At 38.9% G+C, this 22,634-nt stretch overlaps 1 protein-coding gene across 1 annotated transcript in view; it reads right to left on the bottom strand.

Annotated features, from left to right (window-relative positions):
• Positions 1 to 15,989, bottom strand: part of LOC120308928 (catenin alpha-3-like) — a gene marked incomplete at its 5' end in the record, with an annotated part of 213,393 nt that extends 197,404 nt beyond the window's left edge. The window contains one exon of the mRNA XM_039345637.1: positions 15,789 to 15,989. Within this exon, the coding sequence (XP_039201571.1) occupies positions 15,789 to 15,989 (201 nt within the window). The remainder of the gene's footprint in view (positions 1 to 15,788) is intronic.
• Between the last annotated feature and the right edge of the window lie 6,645 nt (positions 15,990 to 22,634).

Below are 22,634 nucleotides of genomic sequence, written 5' to 3'. Positions count from 1 at the left end.
GGGTGAACTAGAAATTCAGGTTAACGAGGGCAGATACGATATTGTTGCCATTACGGAAACATGGTGGGATGAAACTCACACATGGAACACACAGCTAGAGGGATTTAAATTATTTAAAAGAAACAGACCATATAAAAGAGGAGGTGGAGTTGCTCTCTATATAAGAAATAACTACATCTCCACAGAAATAGAGTACAACAATGATAAAAACTGTCTTGAATGCATTTGGGTCAATATAAAAGGGGGGGGAAATGACATTGCCATAGATGTATACTACAGACCACCCAACCAAACAGAGGAAATAGATGAACTTTTTGCTAGTCAGCTAACTAAGGTATGTAGGAAGCACACCACAATAGTAATGGGGGACTTTAACTACCCTGACATCAACTGGGAGACAAACTCTGCACCAAGTGGAAAATCAAACAGGTTCCTGGCAAACCTAGCAGACAACTCTGTCTCCCAAAAGTAGAGAAGGGAACTAGGGGATTAGCCATTTTGGATCTAATTCTCACTAACAGAGATGAAATGATAGACGGTGTTGAAGCCATAGGAACCCTGGGAGGAAGTGATCATGCAATATTAGAATTCAACATTATAGAAGCACAACCAATAGAACACAGTCAAACTAGAGTCTTGGACTTCAAGAGAGCTAATTTCAATAAACTTAGAGAGGGCTTGGGAAGGATTCCATGGATGAGAATCCTCAAGGGGAAAACAACTCAAGAAGCTTGGGAAATTTTGAAAAATGAGATAATAAAAGCACAGTCTAGCACAATACCAACAAAGAGGAAAAATAACAGCTCTCAAAAGAAACCAGCATGGCTGCATAAAGAACTCTCTGACAAATTGAAAGATAAAAAGGACAAGTACAGAAAGTGGAAAGAGGGGAACATAACTAAGTCAGAATATCAGCAAATAGCCCGAGCCTGCAAAGATGAAGTGAAGAAAGCCAAGGCTCAAAATGAACTAAGGCTTGCGACCAAAGTCAAAAATAACAAAAAAAGCTTCTTTCAACATGTAAAAAACAAGAAAAAAGTGAAGGAAACGATTGGTCCATTAGTGGGTGGAAGTGGCAAGAAGGTGACAAGCAACAGGGAGAAAGCAGAACTATTTAACTCATTTTTTGCATCTGTCTTTACACAAAGGGAAAAAACAGACCAACCTATCAAAAATAGTGCCATAAAAAACAAAATAGAAACACAAGTTAAGATAGGCAAGAAAATGGTAAGTGAGCACCTGTCCAGCCTAGATGAGTTCAAATCGCCAGGACCAGATGGATTACACCCCAGAGTTCTCAAGGAACTGGCAGATGTGATATCGGAGCCACTGAACTATATTTTTCAAAGATCCTGGAACACAGGGGAACTACCAGAGGACTGGAAAAGAGCTGATGTAGTTCCCATCCTCAAAAAAGGAAAAAAAATGGATCCAGGAAATTACAGACCTATCAGCCTGACCTCAATACCTGGGAAGATCCTGGAAAAGATAATCAAACAACGAATCAACGAACACCTAGAGGCAAACAAAGTCATTACTAAAAGCCAACATGGGTTTGTCAAAAATAGATCATGCCAGACAAATCTTATTGCATTCTTTGACCAAGTGACAAAATTAGTGGATCAGAGGAATGCTGTGGACATAATTTACTTGGACTTCAGTAAGGCATTTGATAAAGTAGATCACAACCTACTACTTGACAAGATAGAAAAATGTGGGGTAGACAGAACCACCACCAGATGGATCCGTAGCTGGCTGACCGGCCGTACTCAGCGAGTGGTCCTCAATGGAACTGCATCTATATGGAGGGAAGTGTGTAGTGGGGTGCCCCAGGGCTCTGTTCTGGGCCCAGTACTCTTCAACATCTTCATCAACGATTTGGATGAAGGGATAGATGGGGAACTCATCAAATTTGCAGATGACACCAAACTGGCAGGAATAGCCAACACTCCAGAAGACAGGCTTCAGTACAGAAGGATCTGGACAGACTTGAACACTGGGCACTAACTAACAAAATGAAATTCAATGGTGAAAAAAGCAAGGTTCTACATTTAGGCAAGAAAAACCAAATGCACAAGTACAGCATAGGTGGCACCATGCTCAATAGTAGTAACTGTGAGAGGGACCTCGGAGTCCTAGTAGACAATCAGTTAAATATGAGCCAGCAGTGTGCGGCAGCTGCCAAAAAGGCCAACACAGTACTAGGCTGCATTAACAGAGGGATAGAATCAAGATCACGCGAAGTATTAATACCACTCTACAATGCCTTGGTAAGGCCACACTTGGAATACTGCATCCAGTTTTGGTCACCACGATGTAAAAAAGATGTTGAGACTCTAGAAAGAGTACAGAGAAGAGCAACAAAGATGATTAGGGGACTGGAGGCTAAAACATATAAGGAACGGTTGCTAGAATTGGGTATGTCTAGTTTAACGAAGAGAAGGACAAGGGGGGACATGATAGCAGTATTCCAATATCTCAGGGGCTGCCATAAAGAAGAGGGAATTAAGCTATTTTCCAAAGCACCTGAAGGCAGGACAAGAAGCAACGGGTGGAAACTAATCAAGGAGAGAAGCAACCTAGAACTAAGGAGAAACTTCCTGACAGTGAGAACAATTAATCAGTGGAACAGCCTGCCTCCAGAAGCAGTAAATGCTCCAACACTGGAAGTTTTTAAGAAGAGACTGGACAGCCATTTGTCCGAAATGGTGTAGGGTTTCCTGCCCGAGCAGGGGGTTGGACTAGATGACCTCCAAGGTCCCTTCCAACTTTACTATTATTATTATTATTAACCACTGCTTTATTGTCTCTGCCTGCCTGCCTGCCTGCCTGCTTGCCTGCCTGCCTGCCTGCCTGCCTGCCTGCCTGTCTGTCTGTCTGTCTACCTACCTACCTACCTACCTACCTACCTACCTACCTACCTACCTACCTACCTATTTATCTCTCGGAAAAAGATTCAGCCACAATATTTTAACCTTCAGAGTTAACATCTTGACTGATTGTAAGTTCTAGTGCCAGGGTATGGCAGGTTGAATTGTCCACGTGTTCTTGGGATGATCCAATGGTTTCAAAGTTAAAGAATTATTGTGGCTCAGTGTCATGCAGACATTGAAAAGCTTCAGGCCTGATTAAAATACTAAATTTAGGATTGTTTGCCTTATAGCTGTAAACATCAAAAAGGGCAGAAACATTAAGTAATGAAGGAAGGGGATGGTGGCTGTTTCTGGAATTGTTTTTATACAATGTGGACTGGTGATACTATAATAATAATAATATTAATAATAATAGTAAAGTTGGAAGGGACCTTGGAGGTCATCTAGTCCAACCCCCTGCTCAGGCAGGAAACCCTACACCATTTCGGACAAATGGCTGTCCAGTCTCTTCTTAAAAACTTCCAGTGTTGGAGCATTTACTGCTTCTGGAGGCAGGCTGTTCCACTGATTAATTGTTCTCACTGTCAGGAAGTTTCTCCTTAGTTCTAGGTTGCTTCTCTCCTTGGTTAGTTTCCACCCGTTGCTTCTTGTTCTGCCTTCAGGTGCTTTGGAAAATAGCTTGATTCCCTCTTCTTTATGGCAGCCCCTGAGATATTGGAATACTGAACGCTCCAACCTGAAGAGAAATCCACCTTTCAAGATCCTTCAAAACTGAGCAGGACCCAAGAGAGAGAGAGAGAGATGCTGAACAAAGTGGCTGCTGGGAAGGACCACAATCTTTCCAGGATGGGCCAGAGGTCAAGGGGCTTGAGAAAGGTGCTGGAATTTATGAACCCCACTCAACAAAGAATTATTTGTCTCTTGTCCCATTCTCTTCCTTGGGATAGAAGCAAACCCAGAAGTAAAAGAAGAGAAAGAATCTTTATGGGTCAATAAGAGAGAGAGCAAAACAGGCATTGATAAAAGCTCTGTTTGAAATTGTCTGTATTAGAATATATATATATATATATATATATATATATATATATATATATATATATATATATATATATATTTTCTGAGATTTTTGCGGGTGTTTGTATGTAGGTCTTTGGTTGTTCGGATTTTCTCCCGCGTAAAATTGGAAGTGTCTTGGCGATGTTTCGACGAAGTCCCATTCGTCATCTTCAGGCTGGTGTTTTCAGCTTCGTGCTTCCACCCACTTCCTCCCTCCCTTTAGTTCCTGAGTCATATAGGCAACGTGTGTTTCTCAAAATTAAAGGGTCCTCTGCACTATTGAATTGATTCTTCTTTCTGTGTTCCTTGGGAGAGCGGCGTTACAGAAGACTGAAAGAGAGGCAACCGGATTGAGAGTCGCACCAGGTGGCATGAAGGAGGAGCATGGAGGATGCGATATGCTGGGAACAGTGGGGGGAAGATTGTGGATGAGATTGGTGGCAAGGATTGTGGGGGGATTGAAGGAGTGACAGGATTGAAGAATGCAAATGAGTGCGATGCGTGCCGGAGGAGTGGAGGAGAGAAACGTCCCAAGGAACACAGAAAGAAGAATCAATATATGACTCAGGAACTAAAGGGAGGGAGGACGTGGGTGGTTGTGTGGATGTAAGTAAGAGCTATAAGAAAGAATCACTGAAGGCTGTAAGTGAAGCAAGGATTAGTCGGCTTGGACCTGTTACAAGGTCCATGCGTAGAGTTTAGGCATGGCTATGCTTATAAGCAGGTTTCCTCACTAGCTACCTTGTATTCTGACAATGATGGCAGGTGCTAGCCATTGAAAGCTAGGTGGATGTAAGTAAGAGCTAAAAGAAAGAATCACTGAAGGCTGTAAGTGAAGTAAGGATTAGTTGGCTTGAACCTGTTACAAGGTCCATGCGTAGAATTTAGGTGTGGCTATGCTTATAAGCAGGTTTCCTCACTAGCTGGCTTGTATCCTGACGATGATGGCAGATGTTAGCCATCGAAAGCTTGATTTTATTTATTAAAACCTTGGTGTTTTATTTCCTGGTGATCGCTTCCTTTTTTACTGAAATGTATGTACCCAGGAATCGCTATTCTTCAATTTTTAATGTAATTTTTAATATATATATATGTATATGTGTATGTGTGTGTGTGTGTGTGTGTGTATATATATATATATATATATATATATATATATATATATATATATATATATATATATATATATATATATATATTTTCTGAGGTTTTCGCGGGTATTTGTATGTAGGTCTTTGGTTGTTCGGGTTTTCTCCTGCGTAAAATTGGAAGTGTCTTGGCGACGTTTCGACGAAGTCCCATTCGTCATCTTCAGGCTGGTGCTTTCAGCTTTGTGCTTTGAGCAGCAATGTGTGGTCTTAGCTGTTTCTTCCTTTTAACTGCCAGTGGGGGTATGAACTGATTGGGTGGGAGCTTGGCTGTGTTCTGATTGGGTGGAGGTGTGTTCTGAATGGTTAGGGGCTTGGCTGTGCTCTGATTGGCTGGGGGAGTGTTCTGTTTGGTTGTTCTCAGGTTAGTCTGAGTTGTAGAGGGGTTTGAGATTTTGGGCTGCCTTGCTATTTTTTGGCTTCGCATTCGTGGTCGTGCTTCCTCTTCATGGAGGGTGTCAGTTTGCTTCATGTATGGATTGGGGGGGTTAAAGTGGCTAATGATGCAGCTGTGGTCTGGCTTCTGGTTTGTGGTCGTGCCTCGTTATCGGTGTGGCTTTGGGTTTGTTTTTTGCGTGGTTGGTTCCCTGTTGGACCAGGGAACCAACATCTTCCCTGGTCCAACACCTTAAAGCCACAGGACATGAAATTGACTTTAAAAATACCAGAACCATTGCCAAAAGTGAACATTTTAATAACAGAATAATCAGAGAAGCCATCGAGATAGAAAAATGCCCACACAGCATGAACAAGCGAGATGATACCTCCCGCCTACCAGCCATTTGGAAACCCAACCTTATTGACAAACGACTCCCTAACACAAAAAATGATACCAGACCCACACTCGCAAAAACCACACAGGAGGTCACCACCACACATCCACGCAAAAAACAAACCCAACCTATGCTGGCTCAGGAATTCTGGGAGTTGAAGTCCACGAGTCATAAAAGAGCCAAGGTTGCCTACCCCTGCTCTAGAGTCAGGAGGAGGAAGTTGAACAATTCTAACAAGTCATCCCGCTCTTAAAAGCAGATATTGGGGATAAAATAGCAAATGGCACTTATTAGTAATAATGATTAGGAAATCAAGACTTGAAAAAAAAAAACATGGAACATAGGCAAATTTGCCCAAATTGCAGTATATTTGAAGAATTCTAGACATGTCATTACAGCCTACCTTATAATTTTGATGATTCTTTGAAGGTCATGATATTTTGTTAATGCAGATAGTCCAAAATGAATGAATCCCACATCTTAGGATGACATACTGTTTAAGCAGGGGACTAAGCTTTCACTTCATTTTTGGACATGCAAAACAGTATAATAGTTCTATGCCTTTGTGGATCATGAACTTCTTGCACAATGTAAAATCTAGGTCAGGTAAAAGATCAGCAATAAAATTTAGAAGCTGATGTATTATTATATCATGCAATGAATACTTCATAAATGTATGGCTTAGGAAAAGTGTATTTGGTAGATTTCTAAAGGTTTATGTGGCCACACATTTGGCATTAATGACACCCTTGTAAGTGTTGAATTTAAATAAATTACTATATGTTTAATAAAGTTTTATCTTTGATCATGGCAAGTAATTGAACTTTATTGCTATAGTACTATCACTGCTTTATTAGTCTAATCAGATTCTGAGTACAAAAGCTAAAACTGATGAGGCTTTTTGCAAAATATTATTCAGAAAGAAAAGAAGTCATGAGATTAACATGCAGGTCTATCTACATTGATTTCTGAGTAAGTATGCAACAGATAATATGATATGAATTTCAAATCCATAAATTAAAAATACTGAAAATATTTTCTAAACTCAGTGGCACCAAAGGGGACAGCTAGCTAGATGGACGGACAGACGGATGGACATGTCTTATCTATAAACTGCTAAATCACTTCTCTTTCCTATATGTGAAAGCTGTTTTCTTCCTTAGAGAATACAACTGTTAAAACTCTTGTTTCACTGAGTCTTTTTCCAAGTTTAACATGGAGCCATTTATTGCAATAGATTCATGACTCTCAGATCAGGTATTGTGGATATTCGCAATTTAAGGACTATTAAAGTGAAGTTTCTCATCAAAAGGAATAACTCTAGCACATAATTCTACAAATATACTCCATGTGTATAATTCTGCAAATATACTCCATGTGTAGTGGATATTTATCCTGCAAATATATAGGATAACTATGAAATTCATTCCTACTTAATTGGAGTATTTACACATCTAAAGAGGATTAAGCAGTGTGGTTCTTTTCTATACTGTAAAGCAAAACATACCTGAGTACTATCTATCTATCTATCTATCTATCTATCTATCTATCTATCTATCTATCTATCTATATATATATATATATATGTTGTGTCCTGAGCCTGAAAAAGCAGGCTCGGGACGTTGCAATGGTCCCAGGCATTCCAAGGCTGCCCAGGACCAGACTGAGTGGCACCGGCCTTGCGCACATGCGCAAGGCACGGAGATGCTAACTGAGTTGTTGCCATTTGTCCGGGTCTCTGAATGTTTTAAAAGGAGAGGCCTGTGTGTCTTGGGTTGTTGGTATTGCTGTTAATAGAAGAATAAAGAGTTGTTAACGAAAGCATGTATATTCATCATTCGCCCTTGAACGAAGGACTTAACTCTGTCTATCTATCTATCTATCTATCTATCTATCTATCTATCTATCTATCTATCTATCTATCTATCTATTTTCTACCACACCCATCTCTCCCAAGTGACATCAGAAATCCTGTGGGATAAAAGTACATTTCAATGGAAACTTTGAGTAAATATGGACTTAAAAATCCAGTGGCATTTTTATTCAATAACTGAACTCTATAGGATTTGAAGATCCTTATCATAAATGAAGTGATGAGTGGTAGATCTGATTCTACAGAAACCACTAAGTACGTTACCGCCTAAAATTGTATAGGTCAGCCTTATTTGGCAGACTCTCCTCAGGAACCTATTTTACAAACACCTGTGCAAATGCCAACGTTCCATATAGCTAGGTTCAGTATGCTGCCTTCATCATGGTTAGAAAGGACATTTAATGACAGTCGTCCTCAAGAATATAGCAGCCCATTTTGGCAAGTTGAAGGCTCAGATTAAAGAACTGAATTCAGCCCTTAAGCTAACTTCCATGAGCATTCAAAAGGAGGCTTTCTTGTTGTCCTTTAGCAGATAAATCAACCGTGATATTCAGGACAGCAGCGTTTGTTCAATCACCATTTCATTGTTTTAGAGCAATAACTATGCTACCAAAACAATTTTAATCATATTGTTATTCAGGTGATATAGCAGTGGTTCTCAACCTTTCTAATGCCGCGACCTCATAATACAGTTCCCCATGTTGTGGTGACCCCCAACCACTTATACATCACCGGGTGCCAGGGGCGTGGCCAAAGAAAAGGGGGAAAAATGGTGGACAGCCTTGTTTGGTGACCCCCGTGAAATGGTCGTTCGACCCCAAATGGGGTCCCGACCCACAGGTTGAGAACCACTGTGATATAGCGTATGTTATGGGATCATTGACCATAAATAAATATATAACAATATAATATTTCTTATCAGAAGACTGCAATGTGCTCTAAGTAAATAAAAAACCTATTGTGGTTTTGTAATCTAGTACTGCTATGTAAGACTCTGATCATATAAATCTGAAAACTGGGCATAAATTTCCTAGGAACTGGCCCATGGCTGTTCAGACTACAAGCCCAGATCAAGCAACACAAAGTCCTTAACCTCACAAGGAGAAACTAAGTTGTTGAACAAGAAAGCCAATAATCAGATTAGTAATATTGGAAGTTTATGAACCAGATCTCAAAGAGTGACTCAATTGCAGAGTAGGAGGATGCTCTGGAGATACTGCTGTCTAAATGAGATGAAACTTTATAACTCTGGAAACTTCCAGTGCTATCCAGACTGCAGATGTCTCTAATCATAACACAGCTGGGCAGCTTTTGAGCCAACTTGTGTCTAATTCAGAGCTGGGAGAAGATGGCTCTCCTCCAATTTCTCAGCAGTGGAAATGAGGGTTCACTGAAAAGAAGGAGTGGAACTTCCAGAATCAGAAAAGATTCAGAGAAACAAGCATCCATCATGGAAGAACAGGAAAAAAGACAAAACAAAAGAATTTCAAGCATCATTCTATTTCCTTTCCCCATATTATTATACTCTTGTATTATACTCCTTGAAACTCTTGCGGGGCAGATTATTACTATTCTACAATTTGATTTATTTTATTTTTCACCTTGGCTTGATTGTTGAACTGAAAACCAATAAATTAACCTTCATTATGGTTTATCTCTTGATCAGTCATGGCAAAACTTTTGCACCTGCAGCTTTGGACAAGACAAAAAGCTAGTAATTCATAGGAGGATTAAAAGCCAATCCAAAGTTTATACAGGAAGTTTAAATGGCATTGTCAGAATCCAATTATATTTCATCTCTAGCTATCAATTATAGAAAACCCCATTTCTGCCTTTTATGGATTCTGTCATACGATGAAGGGAAGGGGGTGAACAAAGGGGCTTTATGGCCCTCACTTCCTTCAGTACACTTCAAAGGAACTGGATGTGTGTATCACCAAAAGGACTAACCATAACAATGGGGCTATTACCTTTCATGTAGTTTTCTCTGAAGTCTCCATCCAGCCGGCAGCAAGGAAAAGGGGGTGGGAGTGTAATGCCTGAGACTGTCACTGAAAGAAGGGGGTGATTGGGTGGGGCTACTGGGGAACCCTTTAAAACCTTGAATGGGAGAGCTTGGACCCCAAGTCCTGTCTAGAATGCCTGCAACCAATTTCTCTTAATAAAGGATGCCTGTTGGAAGAATTATTCCAAGAGTTCTGTCTTCTTAAGATGCAAACTGGGGTGGGTCCTTACAGGCATATATGAAATCAAACAAAACCAGAGTCTAGTCCTATACAATTTCAACAATACAGATACAAAGTACACACAGAGAAGATCAAAGCAAACTTATACAATTGTTGCAAAAAACCCCAATGGAGGATTTTAAGCCTCAGCTGGCTGAGAATAACCAACGGGGGAGGGGGGGACTCCAGAATATTAAAATTCGACAGCAAAGTTTTCATTTAAGATTGTTTTCCTCTCCTACCTCATGCTGGTATACCTACTATTGCATTGGTATTTAGCTAATTAGAAGAGGGCCTGATCGCATCTCTGCCTGCAGAACTAATATTCCCCAGGTCAACTCTAATGTCTCCAGGAACAAATTGTTACATGGGGAATTCCAGGTCCTGCCCCAAACTTACATATTCAGTTTCCATTTACCAAATCTCCCGAAATTCTTGATCCAGCACTAGAGTTCATTTATACCAATCTTTCTCATATTTATTTATTCCAGTATATTCCAGGCATTATGGAAATTGGTCTAAGGCTGAACAAAACATGCTGCTGTGGTTGCATTTCAGGAGTACAAAGCAAAAGATTCAAGTTTTCTTGAATCCCATTAAACGTATAATGGTATGGCTTATAGGAAGGTTAATCTGTAGGATCAATTAATCTTGATCTGAACTAATGCAATTTTAATTTGCTTTGAGCAGGACTAGGCTGTGCCAAGAAATATAGTCGACTCCAATAGCTCCTTTGGGCATTGATACAAAAGGCCAAAAATAATTTGATGAGAAAGAAAAATACATATGCTTTAACACACCAAACAAACAAAGAGGAAATAACATATGAGCAAAAACAAGATAAGTCATCCTCCAGGCCCCTGCTCTGGAACAGTGTTTCCCAAACTTGACAATTTTAATGCATGAGGACTTCAACTCCCAGAATTCCACAGCCAGCAACGCTGGCTGTGGAATTCTGGGAATTGAAGTCCACATGCCTTAAAATTGTCAAGTTTGGGAAACACTGCTCTAGAAGAAAACAAAACTGAACTGGATACTGAAGAAGGAAGAATGCCAAAGGAAGGACACTGCTACAAAACCTATTCATTTTCATATTGCAATACTTGGGATTTTGTTTATATATCAACATAAAGTGCTGAATGAATCCAGACAAGAATGTTTTAACAGACGTATCCTAGATTATGATGATCTAATAATATAATCTGAGGTATTAAAGGCAATATTTATTTAAAAAAAATATAGCCTATTTTATTGAATAAACAAGAAAATCATTCCTACATAAACTGTTGCTTAATTCCTTCAAAACATCATCAAAGCACTGGCATTACTTAGTCAAATAATAAAATGCCTGCAAGCAAACAACCAAACGCAGAGAACGCCAAGGACTTCACAGTTTTGACCCCGAGCCACATATAGCTTTTTCTATTAGAATGCCCTTCAAGCCACAGATTATGTTAAAGATCCTGTATGGTTATGGAATGTGCTTTTTTTGTGCTGCTGTTTTTCTCTTTAAAAATCTGTCATTTTCTATGAAATAATTGGCACTGACAGACAAAACCAATGCCATATAGCTAACAGTCAAAATAGAGAATGATTTACATACAGTTAGGGAACTTGTTTTCTGATTATAGCATGAATGGGCTTTTCAGCATAAATTTGCCTAGAGTGGAATGAAAGATTTGGCACAAATTAACCTTAGCATTCTTTACTAGCTAGATAGCATAGCTAGACTCTTACTAGATAGCAATAGCACTTAGACTTATACACTGCTTCACAGTGCTTTACAGCCCTCATATTACCCCCAACAATCTGGGTCCTCATTTTGCCGACCTCGGAAGGATGGAAGGCTGAGTCAACCTTGAGCTGGTCAGAATTGAACTCCTGGAATGAGCAGTGAGTTAGCCTGCAGTACTGCATTCTAACCACTACGCTCCATGGCTCTTGTAGATAGTCTACATTACAAGGCAGCTGCAAAAAGCAGCATTCAACAGTTAATTTTAGACCTAATACACATTATATTAAACATGGACTACCATTAAGAGCACATGAAGAATTCTACCAGAAAATTTTCATTTGTTGAATAATAGTTTTTATTACTTTTAAAAAGAATTAAAAAGCATATGTGCTCTGCTATTAGAGGTCTTGTGACATGGATGTCAAGACCAAAGTAAATTAAACACATGGGGAGTAGCATAAAACTGGCTATGTAGTATTTTGGGCCCAATGGATATATTTAGACCCCCTTATTAAATATTCCTTGGCACTCCCATATCTGGCACATGAATAAATCAAGCCCCTCTCAAGTACCAGAAGACAACAGTCATGTCACCCTTAATCCTTCCCTTTGTTAGGCTAGACCTATCTAGTACCCTTAACTGTTCATCATATGTTTTAACTTCCATACCCCTTATATTTCTTTATTGTTTCTCTTTGCACTCTTTCTAGGGCCTCAGTATCTTTTTTGTATCTCAGTGACTAGAACTGGGTGCAGAATTCCAAATACGGCCCTACTAGTTGTGGTATAAAGAGGTACCATTACTTCTTGTGATCCTGATGCTATCCCTCTGTTGCATCCTAGGAGTACGTGGCTTTTTTTGGCAGTTTCAGCACATTGTTGGCTCATACCTAAGTGGTGTTTGACTAGGATACCTAGATCCCTCTCTCACAATTACTGCTGGTGAGCCAGGTACTGCCTAGTCTGTCCCTGTGCATTTGTTTTTCCTACTAAGTGCAGGACCTTACTTTCCTCACCACTGAACTGCGTTTTGTTGGCTAAGGTCCAATGCTCAAATCTTCAAGATCCTTCTGAATCTTGAGCCTATCTTTCAAAGTGTTAGCACTTCTCCCCAGTTTTGTGTCATCTGCAAATCTGATGTAGTCTTACAATAAAGTAGAGTTAGTTCGTCAGGTTGTGTTTCCTGTCTTGTCTCCCTGGGAAGGCTGACAAGGAAGAACAGTACATGGTCACAATGGAACCAATGAATAATACTGATTGGGCTTTGTGAACAACCCTTTAGTAAGACGGTCCTTAAAATTTATGCTTCAACTTTTCATACAGAAGAAGAAGCAACTAATGAGGTTTATGATCAAGTTCAATTTAAAGTCAAGATGCAAGTAAGATGTGCTACCTGTGATTGAGGACTTTGGCATTCTAAAGTGGAAATATAAAAAAGGAAAATGTGCTTGGATTACATATCTTAAGAAGCCAAAATGAAGCAGGAGAATCATTTATCCATTGCTGCTACTCCAATGTTTTCTTCATAGCTATCATTGTCTTTCAACAACCAAAATGATGCCCATTTACACAGACATCAATAGTTGGAGTACAACTGAATGCATTATTGTTTAAAAAAGGTAGAGGAGCTTAGTTATCACAACAAAGATGTGGCCAGGGGCTAACTGTAAAACAGATCATGAACTGTTCATATGCTGAGCTACAGCAGCAGGAGAAGGACAACCAGTTTCAACAACATACCCACCATTTTCAAAAACATCAGGAATCAATTTGAAGTCCTGAATCTCATTGAGCAACACTAGAAGAACTCTGGAATGAAGTTAAAATAAGTTCTGTTAAGGAGGAATGTGAGATCAGATTGTCAAGGATTAAGAAACAGAAGATAGCAATCTGGATGTCAGAACAAATAGTGGCAATGCCAAGAAGAGACAAGAACCTAATGTTGTGAAAGATAAAGCTTTCAGGAAGAAACTCAACAAAGAATTTCTGAGAAATGTTTAAAGAGACAACAAGCAAGACTACAACAGTATCTGTAAGGACACGGGAAGAAATAGATACAAAAAAAAACAGTCACAGAAAAAGCTGGATTGGAAGAAGATGAATATTGTTTTGAAACTGAAGGAAGAAATATCAGTAACCTAAACTGTGTTGACACTATTCTGATAGCTGAATATGCAAAACATCTGCAACCTCTAGTGAAAACGTCAAGGAGCACAGTGAAAAATAGAAGTCAAATCAAATATAAAGCTGACCAAACTAACAAGAACAACCTATTATACTTTGAAGAAACAGGATAGAAAGAAGGTTGATATTTTGAACAAATTATTAATCAATCAATCAATCACTATAAGTAGATGGACTAAAGACAACTGTTCCAAAGGATATTTGTTTGTGGAGATACTGACAGATAGTTTTTGTTGTTGTTGTTGTTGTTGTTGTTGTTGTTTGAAATTCCAAGTGCATCAAAATACATACATTGCAAAATGATTCCACATAAATTTATGAAAATCCAGGAATACATCACCATTGATATAGCTATAATTAAAATACTTTCCATTGAAAGCCATATCATTAACTCCTAAGGCCAGTTAGAAGACATTGAGGTTTCATAGACATTCTGAATGTCAAAAGGAAGGGTCATTCCAATGTCCAGGGGAGAATCTATTCCACAGGAAAGGAGAAAAAGACATGCTTCCATTGCCCTTTGGTGTGGACATATTTTATTAGGATAAAATAAATATTTTAATGGGATATATAAACAACAAGGAATAGTACTTCCTGGGAGAAGTTGATTGTAAAATTATGCACATTAGAAAAATGCATATGAAAATATGCACAAATTGTTATGCCAACCTTTGAAAAATAATGAACTGATACCATAATGAGGTAAAATGGGAAAGGCAAAATGGGAGACATTGAAATGAACATGTTTGTATATCCCTCAGGATATAAAGAGGAATAAATTATTTGAATGAATATCTCTACGGCCCATTTGACTCTTATATTATATTTGCAGTGAGAAAGAGGAATGTGTTCTTTAAAATTCCAGCAGCTGCATTTTAACACAAACCAAGTAATAATCATAGTTTTTGATAGAGGAACTCTAGTGTAATAGTAAACTAGACACTTGACATGAAGAGGTATGTTTCTAATTTAATCTTTGGCATCACTATTTAAGCAGATTGGATACAGGTGTAGTAGGGAATCATCTGCCTGAGAATCTGAAGGGATACCTCCCACCAAAACAAAAAAAGTACAGTGCTACCATTGAAAAAAAATGGCATTACTGGTAGAAAGTTTGGTACAGTGATGAAGTTGCTGCCCTAGAAACTAGGAGACTGTGAGTTCTAGTCCCACTTTAAGCATGAAAAGCCGGGTAACTTGGAACCAATCACTCTTTCTCAGCCCAACGTACTTCACAGGGTTCCTTTTGTAGGAAAAAATAGGAGGAAGAAAGAGTATTACGCACATTCTCCATCTTGAGTTATTTATAACAATATTAATGGTGGATAAAAAGCAGATAAATAAATGAAAATGCTTGTTCTGATTCCTATGATATTAAATAGCTATTTCACATGTTCAAATTACTTCTTCACAGATATAATCTCAGCCTGAGAATAAAGTAGATCTGTTATCGCCACCTACTAAATGAGATTTTAGCCAGTGACTTCCCAGCTCCCACTCTTTTAACTTTTGTGCACTCATACATTGTAGAAATTTGATTCTATGTGCCACTATTTTAAAACAGCAACATTAGACCCCATTGCACCAGAATACAGACTGAAGCAGAAATCCAGCATTCTTGCTAAATCCGATGCTCAAATACTGTCCAATCACAGCCAAAGTATTTATATGAGAGAAGTATTAATGTCCTAATAATGCCACGTTTATGTATTTTTATATAAAGTAAGGAACATGTGAGACAGATCTCAAACATAGAAAACATAGGTCTCCCCTAGTGCACACAGAAATCGAGGCAAATATTCCTAAATAACTTTTGTAATATATGAGTCAACTATAATTTCAGTTTTTGGTAACTTGCTTATATTCCTTCATGGAAACACAGCAGAAATTAATAGCCTAGAAAAAATGCATATATACATACCGGCATTTGAGAGATAGCGCACATTTCTCATCACTCCTTCAGTGTAGGCTCCTGTCTCATAATTGTCCATCTCACCAGAGACAATGTCCGCCACTCTCGCTGCTCTCCCACGGATAGCACCAGCTGCACGGTCCAGTTCATCAGGATTCTGCTCTCTCAGGGCAATAATGCACTTGTTCACATCCTCCAGAATATGACTTTCTGTGAGAAAATGAGATCACACAAGGTGACTTAGACCAAGTTCCCTGACTAATTTCTGTGTTGCCAATGAGACAGATAAATGAAACCAATCGATCGATGTTGCAGCCAAAATTGCATATGTGAGTACAGGTCAATATATAAATAATATATTGCACCAATTTAAAGGAAGTCTTTAAAGATCTACACATAAAGGTCTATAAACTCTTATGGACATTTTGCAAAGTTTTCCTTTTTTTTTTTTTTGTTCTATTTTTTTGAAGATATATGTTGGTACCTGAAGGCACCTGAAGGCAGGACAAGAAGCAATGGATGGAAACTAACCAAAGAGAGAAGCATCCTAGAACTAAGGAGACAGAACAATTAACCAATGGAACAACCTGCCTCCAGAAGCTGTGAATGCTCCAACACTGGAAGTTTTTAAGAAGAGACTGGACAGCCATTTGTCTGAAATAGTACAGGGTTTCCTGCCTGAGCAGGGGGTTGGACTCAATGACCTCCAAGGTCCCTTCCAACTTTATTATTATTATTATTATTATTATTATCGATCATTCGCCAGTCATCCATATTTCAGACTGGATTTGGCATTTGGTCTACCTATCGAGTCCTGACCCAGGACCTGGGATAGGCAGATGTGGATGTTTGATGGTATTACAGATATCGTCGCAGGATGGAAGCAGTTCCTAATAAGGCTGCCTTTTGCAATTGACTAATAGCGAATTTGTCAATGCCACTTGTGTTCAAGTGGTGCTCCAGTTGTTTTGGGATTGCACCCAAGGAGCCTATGACTATTGGTACTACCCTTGCTTGCTTTTGCCACAGTCTTTCTATTTCTATTTGTAGGTCTTTGTATTTTGTTATCTTCTCCAGTTCTTTCTCGTCTATTCTGCTATCTCCAGGCACTGCCACGTCCGCTATCCAGACTTTTTTGTCTTTCTTATCGACAATTGTTAAGTCTGGGTTTTTATGTTGCAGGTGCTTGTCTGTTTGAATTCTGAAGTCCCAGAGCAGTTTAATTTTATCATTTTCTATGACTTTCTCTATTTTATGATCCCACCAGTTTTTGCTTACAGGCAAATGATATTTTTTGCAGATCTTCCATGCACCATTGTTGCTACTTTGTCATGCGGCTGCTTGTAATCAGTTTGTGCAATCTTCTTGCAACAGCTTACCAAGTGGTCTACTGTTTCTTCAGCTTCTTTGCATAGAAGGCACTTACTGTCTGTTGCTGTCTTCTCAATTTTGACTTTGTATGCATTTGTCCTTAAGCTTGGTCATTGTGCAGCCAAATTGGTCGCTCGGTCTCTTTCCTTTTTCTTCATTTTCCTGCTCTTTCGTCATTGCCGGGTTTTAATTGTTTATCTGCGTTCCCCTAGCTTCTTTTTTTCATGTATTGGTCCATTTAGTGCTTTGTCTTCCCATGCCTCTATTCTGTTCTTCATTTGGTCTTTCTTGTAGGCCAGTTTGGTCTCTCCAGTAGTTAGTAAGCCTTCCTGATATGCTAATTTCAGTGCATCTTCATCATTGTTCTTCAGATATTCTTCCAAAGCCATTTTTTCTTCTTCAACCATCTGATGTACTTGTAGCATTCCACGCCCACCTATTTGCCTTGGTAGATAAAGTCTATCAATGTCACTGCGTGGATTAAGGGCATGATTCATTGTCATTATTTTTCTGGTCTGCCTATCCATTGCTTTTAGTTCTGCTTGAGTCCAGTCCACTATTCCAGCTGTGTACCTAATGACTGGGATTGCCCAGGTGTTGATTGCCTTTATGTTATTTCCTCCATTGAGTTTGGATTTTAAGATCTTCTTCACTCTCTTGATGTATTCACCTCTAATCTTTTTCTTGACTTCAGTGTGCTTGATGTTGTCAGCTTGAAGGATACCCAAGTATTTGTAGTATTCTTCCTCATCCAGACTCTTAATGTTATTTTCGTGGGGCATCTTGATTCCTTCAGTTTTCACTATTTTTCCTTGTTTGATAGTAAGTGTGGCACATTGTCCAAGCCAAACTCCATTACAATATCTTGGCTATATATACGGACAGTGTTGAGCAGCGATTCTATTTCAGATGATGTTTTTCCATACAGCTTCAGATAATCCATGTAAAGGAGGTGGGATAGTCTAGCAGATGTTTTTGATGTTTGATAGCCATGTCCTGAGTTATTCAGTATTGTTGACAGAGGAAACAGTGCAATAACAAATAGTAATGGTGATAATGAATCTCTTTGAAATATTCCTTTCTTGATATTAACCTCTCCCAGCTTCTCACCATTGATTTGCACCTGTGTCTTCCATTGTGCCATCGATCTTGCACAAATTTTCTGATGTTTCTACTGACTCCTGTTTATTTTCTAGGCACTTATTATCAATCATGTGCAGAGAGTCCAAATGCCTTTTGTAGTCAATCCATGCCCCTTCAGGTTGGTCTTCCTCTTCTGTCAGTTTTCCAAGCATCATTTTGTCTATTCGGTAGTTGATCTTTTTGTTTCCTGCTGTTGGGGCGGTTTCCTGCTGCTCAGGTGGAAAGAGATGTTTTTCAGCTAGATGCAGTGCACTGCATCAGCTACTACACCAGTTAGTAATTTGAAAGTTGTTGGTAATCAGGTATTGGCCTGTAGTTACTGGTTTGCCCCTTTTGCTGGATTTTTCATTATTAGGTAGGTTTTCCCATTGTTCGCCACTTTCACGATTTCTCCTCCTTGTAAGTATATTGTTGAACTGTTTGGCAATGAGTGGGTGTATAACAGTTAGATGTTTCAACCAAAACCCATGCAGTTCATCTTCACCTGGTGCTGACCAATTTTTGATTTTCTTTGCTCTTTTTTCTACCATTTTTGTTGTTTTTACTAGTTCTTTCATTTCAACTTCTGTTTTATTTGCATCCACCTCTTTTAACCAAGCTGCATCCTTGTTGTATTTCTTTGGGTTATCCCATATCTGCTTCCAGAACTGCACTGTTTCTTCCTTGTCAGGTACTGACTGATTCCTTGCAGTTTCTCCATTGATGGATTGGTAGAAACGGTTCTGATTGGATTGAAATTGGAGGTTCTGCCTATAGTTTGCAATTCGAGCTTCATATCTACTGATTTTCCTGGCTATAGCTGTTATTTGTTGCTTTATTATTTCCAGTGCTTCCTTGATCTTCCTTGTTTCTAAGTGGTATTTCTTGATTAGGTATTCTTTTGTCTTCTTGTTATTCAGCTTCTTTTCTTTCATCTTCTACTTGCTTGCATTGATCTTGAACTTTCTGTTCTATTTTCTAGTCTAAACTATCCTTTTCTGGTGCACCTGGTTGTTTTGTTTTTCTTCTTGTTGATGTTTGCATCCCAGGTATTCTGTTATAACTCAGCTAGTGCTGTACTTAGTTGGTTTTTTCTTTCAATGAATTGGGTGCCTTATCTTGATATTGCAATATTTGCATCTTTTAATGCTTGTGCCAGCTGTTTCTTTGGAACAAGCTTCAATGCAGGTAGCCTTATTCTGTTGTTTTTGTGCTGTTCTAGATGCTCAGTTATTCTTTGTTTCAATTCTTTTATTTCTTTAGTTAGAGGGGTTTGTTCTTCCTGAGGTAGAGGTGCCTGGTTTCCAAATGAGAACAGTTGTATATCTCTGCTAGATTCCTTCACTGCCAACTCCCCCTGGTTTGCCTCTACATTCTGAATTACTTCTGGTAAGGCTTTGATTTCTTTGCCCTGGTAAACCTTTGCAGTTCGTCCAATTCTGTTTCTGTGAATATTTTATTTCGTGTTATAAATCGGCGTTGATCTGCTAGTCTCTGTTCTGTTTTTTCTGATTCTGGATGTTGTTCTTTCCAGAACTGGTGCATTCGTTTTAGATATCCTCTTCTTGTTGGACTTGATCTGTAGTAACAGATCATTATTTCTTTGTTTTCCATCAACTGTGTATCTGCGAGGGTAAAACACCTTTTCTTCCAGTAGCTGGCGCAGCTTGCGGGCCCTGGTTGCTCAACCAACAGTCCTGAGTACTGTAACCCATTTTTCACCAGATATCCAGGAACTTCAATATCTAGCGTGGACCTTGTTAACGCGGGCGACATCTGAGCCGGTATGGCATTCTGAAATTTACGTCTCACCATATTTTTTATGGGAGAGACACTCTTTGTCTGACTCCTCTGATGAGACCTGTCCAGTATGGTTGAACCTCTGGCATAGCTCTCATCTTCCTCAGAGTACACAAGCCCCACAACCACGTCAAGGTAGTGCCTCACTGGGGGTTATTATTATTAGTATTATTATTATTATTATTATTATTATTATTATTATTATGATTGGATGGTAGTACAGGTTATCGTCGCAGGATAGGAAGCAGTTCCTAGTAAGCCGCCTTTTGCAATTGGACTCAATGGCAATTAGTCAATGCCAATGGTGTTCAAGTGGTGCTCCAGTTGTTTTGGGATTGCACCCAAGGAGCCTATGACTATTGGTACTACCCTTGCTTGCTTTTTCCACAGTCTTTCTATTTCTATTTGTAGGTCTTTGTATTTTGTTATCTTCTCCAGTTCTTTCTCTTCTATTCTGCTATCTCCAGGCACTGCAACGTCCACTATCCAGACTTTTTTGTCTTTCTTATCGACAATTGTTAAGTCTGGGGTGTTATGTTGCAGGTGCTTGTCTGTTTGAATTCTGAAGTCCCAGAGCAGTTTAATTTTATCATTTTCTATGACTTTCTCTATTTATGATCCCACCAGTTTTTGCTTACAGGCAAATGATATTTTTTGCAGATCTTCCAATGCACCATTGTTGATACTTTGTCATGCCGCTGCTTATAATCAGTCTGTGCAATCTTCTTGCAACAGCTTACCAAGTGGTCCACTGTTTCTTCAGCTTCTTTGCATAGGCGGCACTTAATGTCTGTTGCTGTCTTCTCAATTTTGACTTTGTATGCATTTGTCCTTAAGGCTTGGTCTTTTGCAGCCAGAATTAGTCCCTCGGTCTCTTTCTTCAATTTTCCTGCTCTTAGCCATTGCCAGGTTTTATTATTATCTGCTTTCCCAGCTATTTTTTTTTCATGTATTGGCCATGTAGTGCTTTGTCTTCCCATGCCTCTATTCTGTTCTTCATTTGGTCTTTCTTGTAGACCAGTTTGGTCTCTCCAGTAGTCAGTAAGCCTTCCTGATATACTAATTTCAGTGCAACTTCATCATTGTTCTTCAGATATATTATTATTATTACTATTATTATTATTATTATTATTGTTGTTGTTGTTGTTGTATTTGTTGTTGTTGTAGCTGCTGCTGCTGCTGCTGTTGTTGCTGCTGTTGCTGTTGCTGTTGTTGTTGTTGGTCACCCAGTCAACCAAATGTTTACTTTGGATTTAGTATTTTATGTCCCCTATCAAATTGTTCCTAAGGACCTGGGATAGGCAGATGTTGTTTGGTGGTGTTAAAGATATTGTCACAGAATGCATGCTCTTCCAGGTAAAGCTGCCTTTTGCAATTGAGTGGTGGTGATTTTGTCAATGCTGATGGTGTTCAAGTGGTGCGTTAATTGTTTTGGGATTGCATCCAAGGTACCTATTAACTATTGATATTATCTTTGCTTTCTTTTGCCACAGTTGTTCTACTTCTATTTGCAGGTTTTTTGTATTTTGTGATTCTTTCCAGTTTTTTTCTTCTTCTATTCTGCTGTCTCCAGGAACTGCAACATCCACTATCCAGACTTTTTTTTTTTTTTTTTGTCTTTCTTATTAAGAATTGTTAAATCTGGGGTGTAGTGGCAAGTACTTATCAGTCTGAATTCTAAATGCTCAGAACAGTTTAGCTCCTTCATTTTTTTTATCACTTTATCTAATTTGTGGTCCCACCAGCTCTTGCTTGCAAGCAAATGGTATTTCTTGCAGATTTTCCAATCCACCATTGTTGATATCTTGTCATGTCATTGTTTGTAGTTAGTTTGTGCAACGTTTTTATAGCAGCTAAAGAGGGGGACCACTGTTTCTTCACTTTCTTTGTAGAGAAGGCATTTGCTGTCTGTTGTTGTCTTCTCAATTCTAGCTTTATATGCATTTGTTCTAAAGGCAACTAGTATTAGCCCCTCTGTCTCTTTTTTCAACTTTCCTGCTCTTAGCCATTGCCAGGTTTTACTGTTATCTGCTTTGCCTGCTAGGTTTTTTGTATACTGCCCACGTATATTTTGCCTTGCCATCTCTCTTTTCTATTCATTTGGTCTTTGTTGTAAGTGAATGTGGTGTCTTTGGTTCCTGTTTTGTTTTGATTTGACATTCTTTTAAGCATACTGTATAAAGCCTTGAGATGTTTAGGATTAGATTAGATTAGATCAAATCAAATCAATAAATGTCATAGGAAACAGAATATCTCATCCTTGCTTACATTGGAACAGCTCTGACAGGCAGCGGTGTAGACCAGCAATAAACCCTCTATGGCCAATGTAGAAAATTGCTACACTAATTGTATTGCTACCATGTATATTTTCCCAAAGTAGAAATCAGAGTCAGTCCTCTCAGTTTTCTAAAACTGTTAATCATAAAAGAATATGACTTAGCAGCATGAATTAAACAGCAGAGCAAATTGACAATCAGCCTTAGGAAGAATACTGGGTAGATAGATGCCACCAAATGCCTCTGTTTAAAAGCCTTACAGGAAAGATTATTGAAGAGTTAATGA

This window comes from Crotalus tigris, unplaced genomic scaffold (genome assembly GCF_016545835.1).
Source record: "Crotalus tigris isolate CLP2741 ecotype Arizona unplaced genomic scaffold, ASM1654583v1 scf7180000017968.19369539983:2297261, whole genome shotgun sequence".
NCBI classification, from domain to species: Eukaryota; Metazoa; Chordata; class Lepidosauria; order Squamata; family Viperidae; genus Crotalus; species Crotalus tigris.
The sequence above is the reverse complement of the archived record's forward strand: the minus strand, read 5'-3'. Positions and strand labels throughout refer to the sequence as shown.